At 45.6% G+C, this 13,498-nt stretch overlaps 1 protein-coding gene across 4 annotated transcripts in view; it reads left to right on the forward strand.

Moving 5' to 3' along the window:
• LOC139273207 (uncharacterized) overlaps positions 1 to 13,498 on the forward strand; it is a 234,970-nt gene that overhangs the window by 51,995 nt on the left and 169,477 nt on the right. For all 4 annotated transcript variants that reach the window (XM_070889796.1, XM_070889799.1, XM_070889798.1 and 1 more), the window contains exon 6: positions 7,343 to 7,428. In XM_070889796.1, the coding sequence (XP_070745897.1) occupies positions 7,343 to 7,428 (86 nt within the window). The remainder of the gene's footprint in view (positions 1 to 7,342; positions 7,429 to 13,498) is intronic.

Consider the following 13,498-nt stretch of genomic DNA (forward strand, 5'->3'; position numbering starts at 1 on the left):
CCAGGCCATGGTCACGCATTCATGTAGACTACGTGGGCCTGTTCATGGGAAAAATGTTTCTCATCGTGGTGGACGCGTACTCAAAATGGATCGAGTGCATCATTTTGAATTCATGCACGACATCCACCACCGTGGAAAGCCTACATGTGATCTTCGCAACCCATAGCTTGCCGGGCATCCTGGTTAGTGATAATGGCCCATGTTTCACAAGCTACGAATTCCGGGAGTTCATGTCGGGTAATGTCATCAACCACGTCAGGACAGCGCCGTTCAAGCTGGCCTCAAATGGCCAGGCGGAATGTGCGGTCCAAATCATTAAGCAAGGTATGCTCAGGATCCAAGGACCCTCCCTACAATGCCGCCTATTTCATGTCCTGCTGGCCGAAAGATCCCGACCGCACTCGCTCACGGAGGTCCTGCCCGCAGAGCTACTAATGAAACAGTCACTCAAAACTCAGTTGTCCCTCATTCACCCAGTCCTGACCGACATTGTTGAGGGCAAGCGCCAGTTCCAAAACGAGTACCATGACCGCAACTCAAGGGGGAAGTGTATAGAAATAAATGATCCCGTATTCGTCCTCAAAAACGCCATGGGGCCCAAATGGCTTGAGGGTACTGTAATTGACAAAGAGGGGAATAGGGTCATTGTGGTAAAACTCAACAATGGTCAGATATGCCGCAAGCATCTGGACCAAATAAAAAAAAGGTTCAGCATCGACATGGAGGTACCTGAAGAAGACCATGAGTTGGAACTCACACCACCGCCAGTGAACGAGCAACAAGAGCAATCAGCAGAATGCACAGTCCCTGCGGTCAGCCCAGACAGACCGGAATCACCACAGGTGACAGACACTCACGTTAGTGTCCAACAACCAGAACCCCAACTGCGGCGCTTCACGAGGGAGCGTAGACCACCTGAAAGACTAAACCTATGATCCCAATAAGACTTTGGGGTGAGGTGATGTCATATATGTAACACCACTGTATCTTGATTACACCTTGACCACAAAAGGTGTCCTTGTGGGAGACTGCCCCATACCTGGGCACCCAGGTATATAAAGGGAGGTCCCACGCAGGGTTAGGTTGTCTTAGTGCTGTAAATAAAGAGTTAAGGTCTTTGTGTGACCTTGTCCCCAGGATGTGCCTCATGTGGTTTTATACAATAGAGTAAGGACTTTACAGACCCCATCAATGCCACTTCAAGCACTATGCATGCAACAGTTGCAGAACAATGGGACACCTCCAGCGAATGTGCAGGTGAACTGCAAACCATCACGTTGCAGAGGAAGATCGATCCACTGTGGATCAGGCTGAATTGGAAGTTCATACCAAGGAGGCAGAAGTGTACGGGGTACACACATTCACCACGAAATGTCCACCAATAATATTGAAAGTTGAACTGAACGGAATTCCAGTATCTATGGAACTGGACACGGGTGCGAGTCAGTCTATAATGAGTAAAAAGGCCTTCAACAGGCTGTGGGGCAAAAAGGCACACAGGCCCAAGCTCAGTCCCATTCACACCAAACTAAGGACTTACACCAAGGAACTAATCCCTGTAATTGGCAGTGCAGAAGTCAAAGTCTCTTATGATTGAGCAGCACACAAACTCCCACTGAGGATTGTGCCAGGGAATGGCCCCACATTGTTTGGCAGAAGCTGGCTGGGAAAAATCTGCTGGAACTGGGACAACATCCGAGCGCTTTCGTCCGTCGATGACGCCTCATGTGCCCAGGTTCTGAGCAGGTTTCCATCGTTGTTCGAGCCAGGCATTGGAAGCTTCTCGGGGGCGAAAGTGCAGATCCATTTAGTTCCCGGTATGCGACCCATCCACCACAAGGCACGGGTGGTATCATATATGATGCGAGAGAAAGTGGAAATTGAGCTGGACAGGCTGCAGCGAGAAGGCATCATCGCGCCGGTGGAATTCAACGAGTGGGCCAGTCCGATTATCCTGGTACTTAAAGAGGATGGCACGGTCAGAATTTGTGGGGACTATAAAGTAACGATTAACCGTTTCTCGCTACAGGACCAGTACCCACTACCCAAGGCAGACGACGTATTTTCTGGAGGGAAGACATTCACCAAGTTGGACCTGACCTCGGCCTACATGACGCAGGAGCTGCAGGAATCTTTGAAAGGCCTCACTTGCATCAATACGCACAAAGGTCTGTTCATCTATAACAGATGCCCTTTCGGGATTCGGTCGGCCGCGGCAATCTTCCAATGGAACATGGAGAGCCTGCTAAAATTGGTTCCTTGTACCGTGGTTTTTGAGGACGACATATTGGTTACAGGTCGGGACACCATTGAGCACTTGAAGAATCTGGAAGAGGTTCTTAGTTGGTTGGATCGCGTGGGGCTCAGCTTGAAACACTCGAAGTGTGTTTTCCTGGCGCAGGAGGTCAAGTATTTGGGAAGAAGAATCACAGCAGACGGCATCAGACCCACTGACGCCAAGATGGGGGTCATCAAGAACGCGGCGAGACCACAGAATGTGATGGAGCTGCGGTCATTCCTGGGACTCCTTAACTATTTTGGTCATTTCCTACCTGGGTTAAGCACCCTGCTGGAACCCTACATGCGCTACTGCGCAAGGGGGACGACTGGGTTTAGGGGAATTCACAAGAGGCTGCCTTTAAGAAAGCCAGAAATCTGTTGTGTTCAAACAAACTGCTTGTCCTGTATGACCCTTGTAAAAGATTAGTGCTAGCTTGCGATGCGTTTCATACGGGGTCGGGTGTGTGTTACAACAGTTAACGAATTGGGGTTTTGCAACCAGTCCCTTAGGCGTCCAGGAGTTTGTCCAAGGCCGAAAGGGCCTACAGCATGACTGAAAAAGAGGCTCTGGCGTGCGTTTACGGGATAAAGAAAATGCACCAGTACTTATTTGGCCTCAGGTTTGAGCTTGAAACTGACCACAAGCCGCTTATATCGCTGTTCTCTGAGAGCAAAGGGATTAACACCAATGCCTCTGCCGGCATCCAAAGCTGGGCACTCACGCTGTCGGCATACAACTATGTAATCCACCACAGATCGGGCACAGAGAACTGCGCGGATGCTCTCAGTCGGCTGCCATTACCCACCACCGGGGTGGAAATGGCACAGCCAGCGGACTTGTTCATAGTAATGGATGCATTTGAAAACGAAAAGTCCCCCGTTACGGCCCGCCAGATCAGGACCTGCACCAGCCAGGATTCTTTACTGTCCTTGGTAAAAAACTGTGTCCTCCATGAGAGCTAGTCCAGCATCCCAGCGGAGATGCAGGAGGTGATTAAGCCATTCCACAGGCGCAAAGACGAAATGTCGCTGCAGGCAGACTGTCTGTTGTGGGGCAATCGCGTGGTCTTGCCCAAGAAAGGCAGAGATATGTCCATTTGTGAACTGCACAGCACCCACCCAGGCATTGTAATGATGAAAGCCATAGCCAGATCCCATGTGTGGTGGCCTGGCATCGACTCAGATTTAGAGTCATGCGTACACCAGTGCAACACTTGCTCTCAGCTGAGCAATGCACCCAAAGAGGCACCGTTAAGTTTGTTGTCGTGGCCCTTCAAACCATGGTCGAGGATCCATGTGGACTATGCGGGCCCATTTCTAGGCAAAATGTTTTTGGTTGTCGTGGATGCTTACTCAAAATGGATTGAATGTGCAATAATGTCTATAAGCACGTCCACGGCCACTGTTGAAAACCTACGACCCATGTTTGCCACACACGGCCTGCCTGATGTCCTAGTCAGTGACAATGGGCCATGTTTCACCAGTGCTGAATTCAAGGAATTCATGACCTGCAATGGGAACAAGCATGTCACATCTGCCCCGTTCAAGCCCACATCCAAAGGCCAGGCAGAATGGGCAGTTCAGACCATCAAGCAAAGCCTGAAACACATGTCGGAAAGCACCCTGCAGACCTGACTATCCCGAGTGCTGCTCAGCTACCACACCAGACCCCACTCACTCATCGGAGATCCCCCAGCCGAGCTGCTCATGAAAAGGGTGCTCAAAACAAGACTCTCTCTTGTCCACCCTGATCTCCATGATCACATGGAGGGCAGACGGCATCAACAAAGTGTGTACCATAACCATGCAAATTTGTCACCCGATATTAAGGTCAATGATCCTGTATTTGTACTCAATTATGGACATGGTCCCAAATAACTCGCTGGCATGGTCAAAGAGGGGAGTAGGGTGTTTCAGGTCAAATTGGACAATGGACTAACATGCAGAAAACATTTGGACCAAATCAAATTGCAGTTCACCACCAGCTACGAACAACCCGAAGAAGACACCACCAACTTTGACCCTCCAACACACACATAAATAGCAACTGACATCATGGTTGACCACGAAGCCGAACTCACCATCCCCAGCAGCCCGGCAAGGCCGGCTGCCCAGCAGCCCAGTGAAGAACCAACTAATTCACCCACATCCGCATTTGTACCAAGACGATCGACAAGGGAGCGAAGAGCCCCAGGTCGTCTCACCCTGTAAATAAGTGTCCTATTGACTTCACGGGGGAGTGATGTTATGTATTTAACCTCTTGTAACCTGTATTACATTACCACCAGAGGGCCTACCTGTTTGAGTCCCAAGGGATCCCAGCATCCCTTGGGAGCACGGTATATAAGCAGGCCACCCACGAGGTACCTGCACTCTGGAGTCTTATTAAAGGAGCTAAGGTCACACTTGCTCATTGTACACAATACTCAGTCCTATCCTTTATTGTGAACGTATCAGGTCTCTTAGAGGATGAGACTGGGGAATTAATAATGGGGAACAGGGAAATGGCAGAGACTTTGAACAAATATTTTGTATCGGTCTTCACGGTAGACGGCACTAAAAACATCCCAATAATGGCTAATCAAGGGGCTATAGGGAGGGAGAAACTTAAAACAATCACTATCACTAAAGAAAAAGTATTCGGTAAAATAATGGGATTGAAGGTGTACAAGTCCCCTGGGCCTGATGGCTTGCATCCTAGGGTCTTAAAAGAAGTGGCTGCAGAGATAGTGGATGCATTGTTGTAATCTACCAAACTTCCCTGGATTCTGGGGTGGCCCCAGTAGATTGGAAAACCACAAATGTAACACCCCTATTTTAAAAAAGGAGGCAGACAGAAAATGGGAAACTATAGACCAGTTAGCCTAACATCTGTTGTTAAGAAAATGCTAGAGTCCATTATTAAGGAAGCAGTAGCAGGACATTTGGAAAAGCATAATACAGTCAAGCAGAGTCAGCATGGTTTTATGAAAGGGAAATCATGTTTGATGATTTTGCTGGAGTTCTTTGAGAATGTAACGAGCAGGGTGGATAAGGGGGAACCAGTGGATGTAGTGTATTTGGATTTCCAGAAGGCATTTAATAAGGTGCCACATAAAAGGTTACTGCACAAGATAAAAGCTTACAGGGTTGGGGGTAATATATTAGCATGGATAGCAGATTGGCTAACTAACAGAAAACAGAAAGTCGGGATCAACGGGTCATTTTCCAGTTGGCAAACGGTAACTAGTGGTGTGCCACAGGGATCAGTTCTGGGGCCTCAACAATTTACAATCTATATTAATGACTTGGATGAAGGAACAAAGTGTAATGTAGCCAAGTTTGCTGATGATACAAAGATGGGTGGAAAAGTAAGTTGTGAGGAGGACACAAAAAATCTTCAAAGTGGGATATAGACAGTCAAAGTGAGTAGGGAAACATTTGGCCTATGGAGTATAATGCGGGAAAGTGTAAGGTTATCCACTTTGGCAAAAAACATTAAAAAATCACATTATTATTTAAATGGAGTACAGAGGGACCTGGAGGTCCTTATGCATGAAACACAAAAAGTTAGCATGCAGGTACAGCAAGTAACCAGGAAGGCAAATGGAATGTTGGTCTTTATTGCAAAGGGGGTGGAGTATAAAAGCAGAGAAGTCCTGCTACAACTGTACGGGGATTGGTGAGGCCACACCTAGAGTACTGCGTATAGTTTTAGTCTCCTTATTTAAGGAGAGATATACTTGCATTGGAGGCAGTTCAGAGAAGGATCACTCGGTTGATTCCTGAGATGAAGGGGTTGACTTATGAGGAAAGGTTGAGTCGGTTGGGCCTATCTTCATTGGAGTTTAGAAGAATACGAGGTGATCTTATTGAAACATACTGAAGAGGCTCGACTAGGTAGATGCAGAGAGGATGTTTCCCTTCGTGGGGAAATCTAGAACTAGGGGGCATAGTTTCAGAATAAGGGTCGCCCATTTAAAACTGAGATGAGGAGGAATTTCTTCTCTTAGAGAGTTGTAAATCTGTGTAATTCTCTGCCCCAGAGAGCTGTGGAGACTGGGTCATAGAATATATTTAAGGTGAAGATAGACAGATTTTTGAGCAATAAGGGAGTGAAGGGTTATGAGGAGTGGGCAGGGAAGTGGAGCTGAGCCCAAGATCAGATCAGCCATGATCTTATTGAATGGTGGAGCAGACTCGAGGGACCAAATGGCCTATTCCTGCTCCTATTTCTTATGTTCTTATGTTCTTATATTTATTCTAACAAGATAGAAGCAAATAAACTAGGCCCAGAAATCACTTTGTTTTAAAGTAATTAACATAGAGTTTCTGTCCCCTACAAATTTCCTTCCAATTTCCTTTCCGTACTGTACTGAAGGCAAGACTTGCATATTGTTTTATCGGTGGCAACCCTTCAGTACCTAATTTCTTCATTTCTGAGCTTGGAAGGCTTTATTAAATAAAACAAACCCACAAGTGAGAGAAAGAGGGACAATGTAATGAAAGGTCTGACTTTGACAGTGACATCGATTCCCCCCTTTGAAAAAAGTAATAAATAAGATCATCAGGTCACATTGGCCTATAGACTGAAGTTGTCTTTCAGATTTACCAAACTTTTTTTGGTTAAGTTAGTTTGCATTTTCTCCAATTCCTTTTTCTTATTGTCCCATTGCCAAGTACCATTCCCTGTCATGTGGGCAGGAAGGGGCTTCTGCTAAATCAACTCTGGCACGTGGTACCATGAAGTAAATAAGAGTGACACAGGATGACTGAATGTTCCCCTTATCTCTTGAGGGGAAGCATTTATTGTCCATTCTATGCTTTCCTCCAATAGCAAGGCCAGGCCGGAGAGCTCAACATATTTGGAATTATTGGGCGTGAACTCACTTTCTGTCACTCAATGACACAGAACATGAGAGCTTGAAAGAAAAGATTGGTATCCTTAATTGTCAATTGAATCTTGCTGCTAAAGTGTTGGTTTACTTTCTGCACATAAAAGTTGTCATTTGCTATTAGATATTCAGAACCTTTAAGTCCCCAGTCAGATCCTGTAGTCACTATCTCACTCCTGCTTGTTAAGGTTGTACAAATGTGATGACGCTATCAGAACTTGGACCCCATGCAAAGGAGTGTGTGTACCGAACACCAGATGAACTGGATTCTAAGGTCAGTCAATTGAGAAAATTTCTTAGAGACCCTCAATGAGAAGCATTGATTCTGAACCATGTCAGTTTGACAGGAGTTTATAAAGAAGCTTAATAATTATGTTACCTATACAAATATAGATAACAGCAGCAAATAAGTTATGTAATGAGGGATACAAAAAGTCACCTAGAGGCCCGAAGTTGATGGCCTTACCGCCCACTGCTACCAACATTCCTCTTGAAGTTGCGCCCAGTGCCATTTTCCATTTGGTGTGGAGCGGGCGGGAGGGGAGAACCACCGGGAACCGCCCGCTGACATCAGCGGACGGCTGAGTGGCGCAGCTGACCTCCTGAGATGCCATATTGATGTGGGCGGGAGTCGGCGCCTGGAGGCTGTTCTATCCCTGACGGTGAGTATTATAAAAGCTGAAAAAAAAGATTAGTAAACATTTTTTTAATTTTTTCTTTACAGCGACTTACCTGGATGGGGTCCACTGAAGGTGTTCCGATGGTTTTTTTTTTTATGATTTTCCTTTTCAGGTCTTCGACCCTCTGCAGGCCCGACTCAATCCTCGGCGGCACTTGGGTGGCAAGCGCCTTTGCCGCCGAGATTGGGAGCTCCCGCCGGCTGCCGCACAGATTGGCAGCGTAAATCTCTCTTTTGCCGCCCGCCGCCCTTTCAAGGACTGTTTTGATGAAACCCCCGCCCAAAGTACCGTCAGATATCTTGGCGGCCATCGGCAGTCCTTTGGGTGCCACTTGAGCGGGCAGGGGCCTTCACCAATTTCAGCCCCCTAGACTCCTTAGTATTAGCAATAAAAGTAAATTAAAATTGTTGCTATTTTAAATGTTATGAATGTGCCTTTAACTTCATCTCTGATAAACAGAGTTTTATAGAATCATAAAAATTTACAGCAAGGAAGGAGGCCATTTCGGCCCATTCTGTCCGTGCTGGCCGACAAGTAGCTATCCAGCCTAATCCCACTTTCCAGCTCTTGGTCCATAGCCCTGTAGGTCATGGTACTACAACTGGATATCCAAGTACTTTTTAAATGTGGTGAGCGATTCTGCCTCTACCACCCTTTCAAGCAGCGAGTTCCAGAATGGCACCACCCTCTGGGTGAAGAAATTTACCCTCAAATCCCCTCTAAACGTCCTACCAATTACTTTAAATCTATGCCCCTGATTCTTGACCCCTCTGCTAAGGGAAATAGGTCCTTCCTATCCACTCTATCTAGGCCCCTCATAATTTTATACACCTCAATAAGGTCTCCCCTCAGCCTCTGTTCCAAAGAAAACAAACCCAGCCTATCCAATCTTTCCTTATAGCTAAAATTCTCCAGTCCAGGCAACATCCTCGTAAATCTCCTCTGTATCCTCTCTAGTGCAGTCACATCTTTCCTGTAATGTGGTGACCAGAACTGCATGCAGTACTCTACCTATGGCCTAACTAGTGTTTTATACAGTTCAAGCATAACCTCCCTGCTCTTGTATTCTATGCCTTGGCTAATAAAGGCAAGCATTCCGTATGCCTTCTCGACCACCGTGAATTGGCTAGAATAGACTGGCGAGTGATACTTAAAGGGTTGACGGTGGATAGGCAATGGCAAACATTTAAAGATCACATGGATGAATTTCAACAATTGTACATCCCTGTCTGGAGTAAAAGTAAAACTGGGAAGGTGGCTCAACTGTGGCTAACAAAGGAAATTAAGGATAGTGTTAAATCCAAGGAAGAGGCAAAAAATTGGCCAGAAAAAGCAGAAAATTTGAGGACTGGGAGGTTTATAATTCAGCAGAGTAGGACAAAGGGTTTAATTAGGAGGGGGAAATAGAGTATGAGAGGAAGCTTGCTGGGAACATAAAAATTGACTGCAAAAGCTTCTATAGATATGTGAAGAGGAAAAGATTTGTGAAGACAAACGTAGGTCCCTTGCAGTCAGATTCAGATGAATTTATAAAGGGGAACAAAAAAATGGCAGATCAGTTTAACAAATACTTTGATTCTGTCTTCAGGAAGGAAGACACAAATAACCTTTCGGAAATACTAGGGGACCGAGGGTCTAGTGAGAAGGACAAACCGAAGGAAATCCTTAGGTGGGAAATTGTGTTAGGGAAATTGATGGGATTGAAGACCGATAAATCCCCGGGGCCTGATAGTCTGCATCCCAGAGTACTTAAGGAACTGGCTGTAGAAAAAGTGGATGCATTGGTGATCATTTTCTAACAGTCTATCGACTCTGGATCAGTTCCTATGGACTGGAGGGTAGCTAATGTAACACCACTTTTTAAGAAAGGAGGGAGAGAGAAAATGGGTAATTATAGAGCGGTTAGCCTGACATCAGTAGTGGGGAAAATATTGGAATCAATTTATTAAAGATGAAATAGCAGCGCATTTGGAAAGCAGTGACAGGATCGGTTCAAGTCAGCATGGATTTATGAAAGGGAAATCATGCTTGACAAATCTTCTAGAATTTTTTCAGGATATAACTGCAAGAGTGGACAAGGGAGAACCAGTGGATGTGGTGTATTTGGACTTTCAAAAGGCTTTTGACAAGGTTCCACACAAGAGATTGGTGTGCAAAATTAAAGCACATGGTATTGGGGGTAATGTACTGACGTGGATAGATAATTGGTTGGCAGACAGGAAGCAGAGAGTCGGGATAAACAGGTCCTTTTCAGAATGGCAGGCAGTGGCTAGTGGGGTGCTGCAGGGCTCAATGCTGGGATCCCAGCTATTTACAATATACATTAATGATTTGGATGAAGGAATTGAGTGTAATATCTCCAAGTTTGCAGATGACACTAAACTGCGTGGCGGTGTGAGCTGTGAGGAGGACGCTAAGAAGCTGCATGGTGACTTGGACAGGTTAGGTGAGTGGACAAATGCATGGCAGATGCAGTATAATGTGGATAAATGTGAGGTTATCCACTTTGGTGGCAAAAACACAAAGGCAGAATATTATCTGAATGGCGGCAGATTAGGAAAAGGGGAGGTGCAATGAGACCTGGGTGTCATGGTACATCAGTCATTGAAAGTTGGCATGCAGGTACAGCAGGCGGTGAAGAAGGCAAATGATATATTGGCCTTTATAGCTAGAGGATTTGAGTATAGGAGCAGGGAGGTCTACTGCAGTTGTACAGGGCATTAGTGAGGCCTCACCTGGAATATTGTGTTCAGTTTTTGTCTCCTAATCTGAGGAATTATGTTCTTGCTATTGAGGGAGTGCAGCGAAGGTTCACCAGACTGATTCCTGGGATGGCAGGACTGACATATGAGGAGAGAATGGATCGACTGGGCCTGTATTCACTGGAGTTTAGAAGGATGAGAGGGGATCTCATAGAAACATATAAAATTCTGACAGGACTGGACAGGTTAGATGCAGGAAGAATGTTCCTGATGTTGGGGAAGTCCAGAACCAGGGGACATAGGCTAAGGATAAGGGGTAAGCCATTTAGGACTGAGATGAGGAGAAACTTCTTCACTCAGAGAGTTGTTAACCTGTGGAATTCCCTACTGCAAAGAGTTGTTGATGCCAATTCATTGGATATATTGAAGAGGGAGTTAGATATGGCCCTTACGGCTAAAGGGATCAAGGGGTATGGAGAGAAAGCAGGAAAGGGGTACTGAGATGAATGATCAGCCATGATCTTATTGAATGGTGGTGCAGGCTCGAAGGGCCGAATGGCCTACTCCTGCACCTATTTTCCATGTTTCTATGTTTATCTACCTGTCCTGCTACCTTCAGGGATCTGTGGACATGCAATCCAAGGTCCCTTTGTTCCTCTACACTTCTCAGTGTCCTACCACTTAATGTGTATGCCTTTGCCTTGTTAGCCCTGCCTAAATGTATTACCTCACACTTCTCCGGATTGAATTCTGTTTGCCACTGTTCTGCCCAGCTGACCAATCCATTGATATTTTCCTGCAATCTATAGTTTTCTTCGTCATTATCATCCACACAGCCAATTTTAGTATAATCTGCAAACTTCTTAATCATAACTCTTACATTCAAGTGTAAATCATTGATAGATATCACAAAAAGCAAGGGACCGAGTACTGAGCCCTGCAGAATCCCACTGGAAACAGCCTTATACATCACAAAAACACCCATCAACCATTACCCTTTGTTTTCTGCCTCTGAGCCAATTTTGGATCCAACCCACTTTGCCCTGGATCCCATGGGCTTTTACTTTCGTGACCAGCCTGCCATGTGGGGTCTTATCAAAAGCCTTGCTAAGATCCATATACACTACATCAAACGCACTACCCTATTCGACCTTCCTTGTTACCACCTCAAAAAATGATTACAATCTTTTCATGAAGTTGTCTACTTTGCGGATTATACTAATTTCAATCCTAAATTCCCACCAGTCTAATGGTGATCTAATATAATTTCTGGTACTATTTGAAATAGATGTATAGGTGGCTAAGGATAACTTCATTGGACAAATACTAGATGCAGGATTAACATTTGTACATTTTTGGATCTTTTCCAACCTTCTTTTGCTGAATAATTTCAACCCTCATATCATAAATGATTCCTCTGGGGCATGTCTAAACTCCCCATACATTCATGTCTGCCTTTGCCTTTTTAACTGTCTCCTTCACTTTTAAAACTCTTGTCATCAACCCCTTCTCAAAGAAAACACTCTTGACCCCTCTGTCCTCGCTAACTACTGTCCCATCTCCAACTTCCCTTTCCTCTCCAAGGTCTTTGAGCATATATTCACTTCCAGATCTGTGTTCATCTCTTCTGCAACTACCTGCTTAAATTCGTCAATCAGGTATCCAATCTTCGCAAAGCACAAAACTGTCTTAATCAAGGTCACAAACAGCATTCTCCATAACTGGTACATTATCCTTGTCCTCCTTGACCTTTCTGCAGCCTTTGATTCTGTTGACCACACCACTCTCTCCCAACACCTCTCCTCCATTGTTCATCTTTGTGGGACTGCCCTCCTTCGGTTATACTCTTACTTATCCAATCATAGCCAGAGCATCTCTAGCAATTACTTTTCTCTCCACCACTACATCATTGCTTCCAACATCTCCCAAGGATTCATCCTCGACCCCCCCGCCACCCCACACACTTAGGTGGGATTCTCCTCTGTAATCCTACCTGAAATGGGGTAGGGTTAGGTCAGAGAATGTTAAAAAATGTGGGCAGTGAAGTCTACCCTGATGCAGCACCACCTCTGCCTTTGCACTGGCCATTCCTTGGTGGTGGGAATCCCATCAGCAGCCAGCCATGCATATATCAGGCTAGGGCAGATATAGAGGGGTAGGCGAAAGTTCCACTCCACCAGAACTCCACCTCAAAGATGAGCATCCCTACTTATGTATTATGACTGGATTTAAAGAGGCAGGCACCAAACAAAAACTACATAATAATGCCTAATTTTTACCACATCTCTTAGTTGTGGAGACATAAACACGGTTAAAAGTGGACAACTATGTTTGTCACATGTAGAGCACACCATGACTAAGTTTCATTAATATATTTTCTTCGTACACATTCTCTTTTTCTTGGCTTTTTGTCCTTTTATTCAGTTTCTGAATTTCCTCCAATTAAATATTGGGAAGACCGAAGCCATTGTTTTCGGCCCCTGCCACAAACTTCGTTCCCTAGCCACTGATTCCACCCTCTCCCTGGCCACTGTCTATGTCTGAAGCAGACTGTTGGCATCCTATCTGACCCCGAGCTGAGCTTCCGACCCCACATGCTCCCCATCATCAAGACCGTCTACTTCCACATTCGTAATATTGCCCCTATCTCAGCCCATCTGCTGCTGAAACTCTCATCCATGCTTCAGTTACCTCCAGATTCGACTATTCCATCATCATCATAGGCAGTCCCTAGAAATGAGGATGACCTGCTTCCATGCCAAAAAGGGATGAATTCACAGGTGTTTCAGTGAAGGACCTAATATTCCAGATCCTGAACTACATCTTGAAGGGTGGAAGATGCCTGTGCATGGATTTTTTTAACGTGTGGTGGCCGTTGTACACCAGCCACCACATGGGCTTGACAGATCTAGGTCTTGGTCCAGTGGCAAGGATTAACCAAGACCACTGGAGACCAGCTCTG

The sequence above is a fragment of the Pristiophorus japonicus genome, chromosome 9, assembly GCF_044704955.1.
Source record: "Pristiophorus japonicus isolate sPriJap1 chromosome 9, sPriJap1.hap1, whole genome shotgun sequence".
NCBI classification, from domain to species: domain Eukaryota; kingdom Metazoa; phylum Chordata; class Chondrichthyes; family Pristiophoridae; genus Pristiophorus; species Pristiophorus japonicus.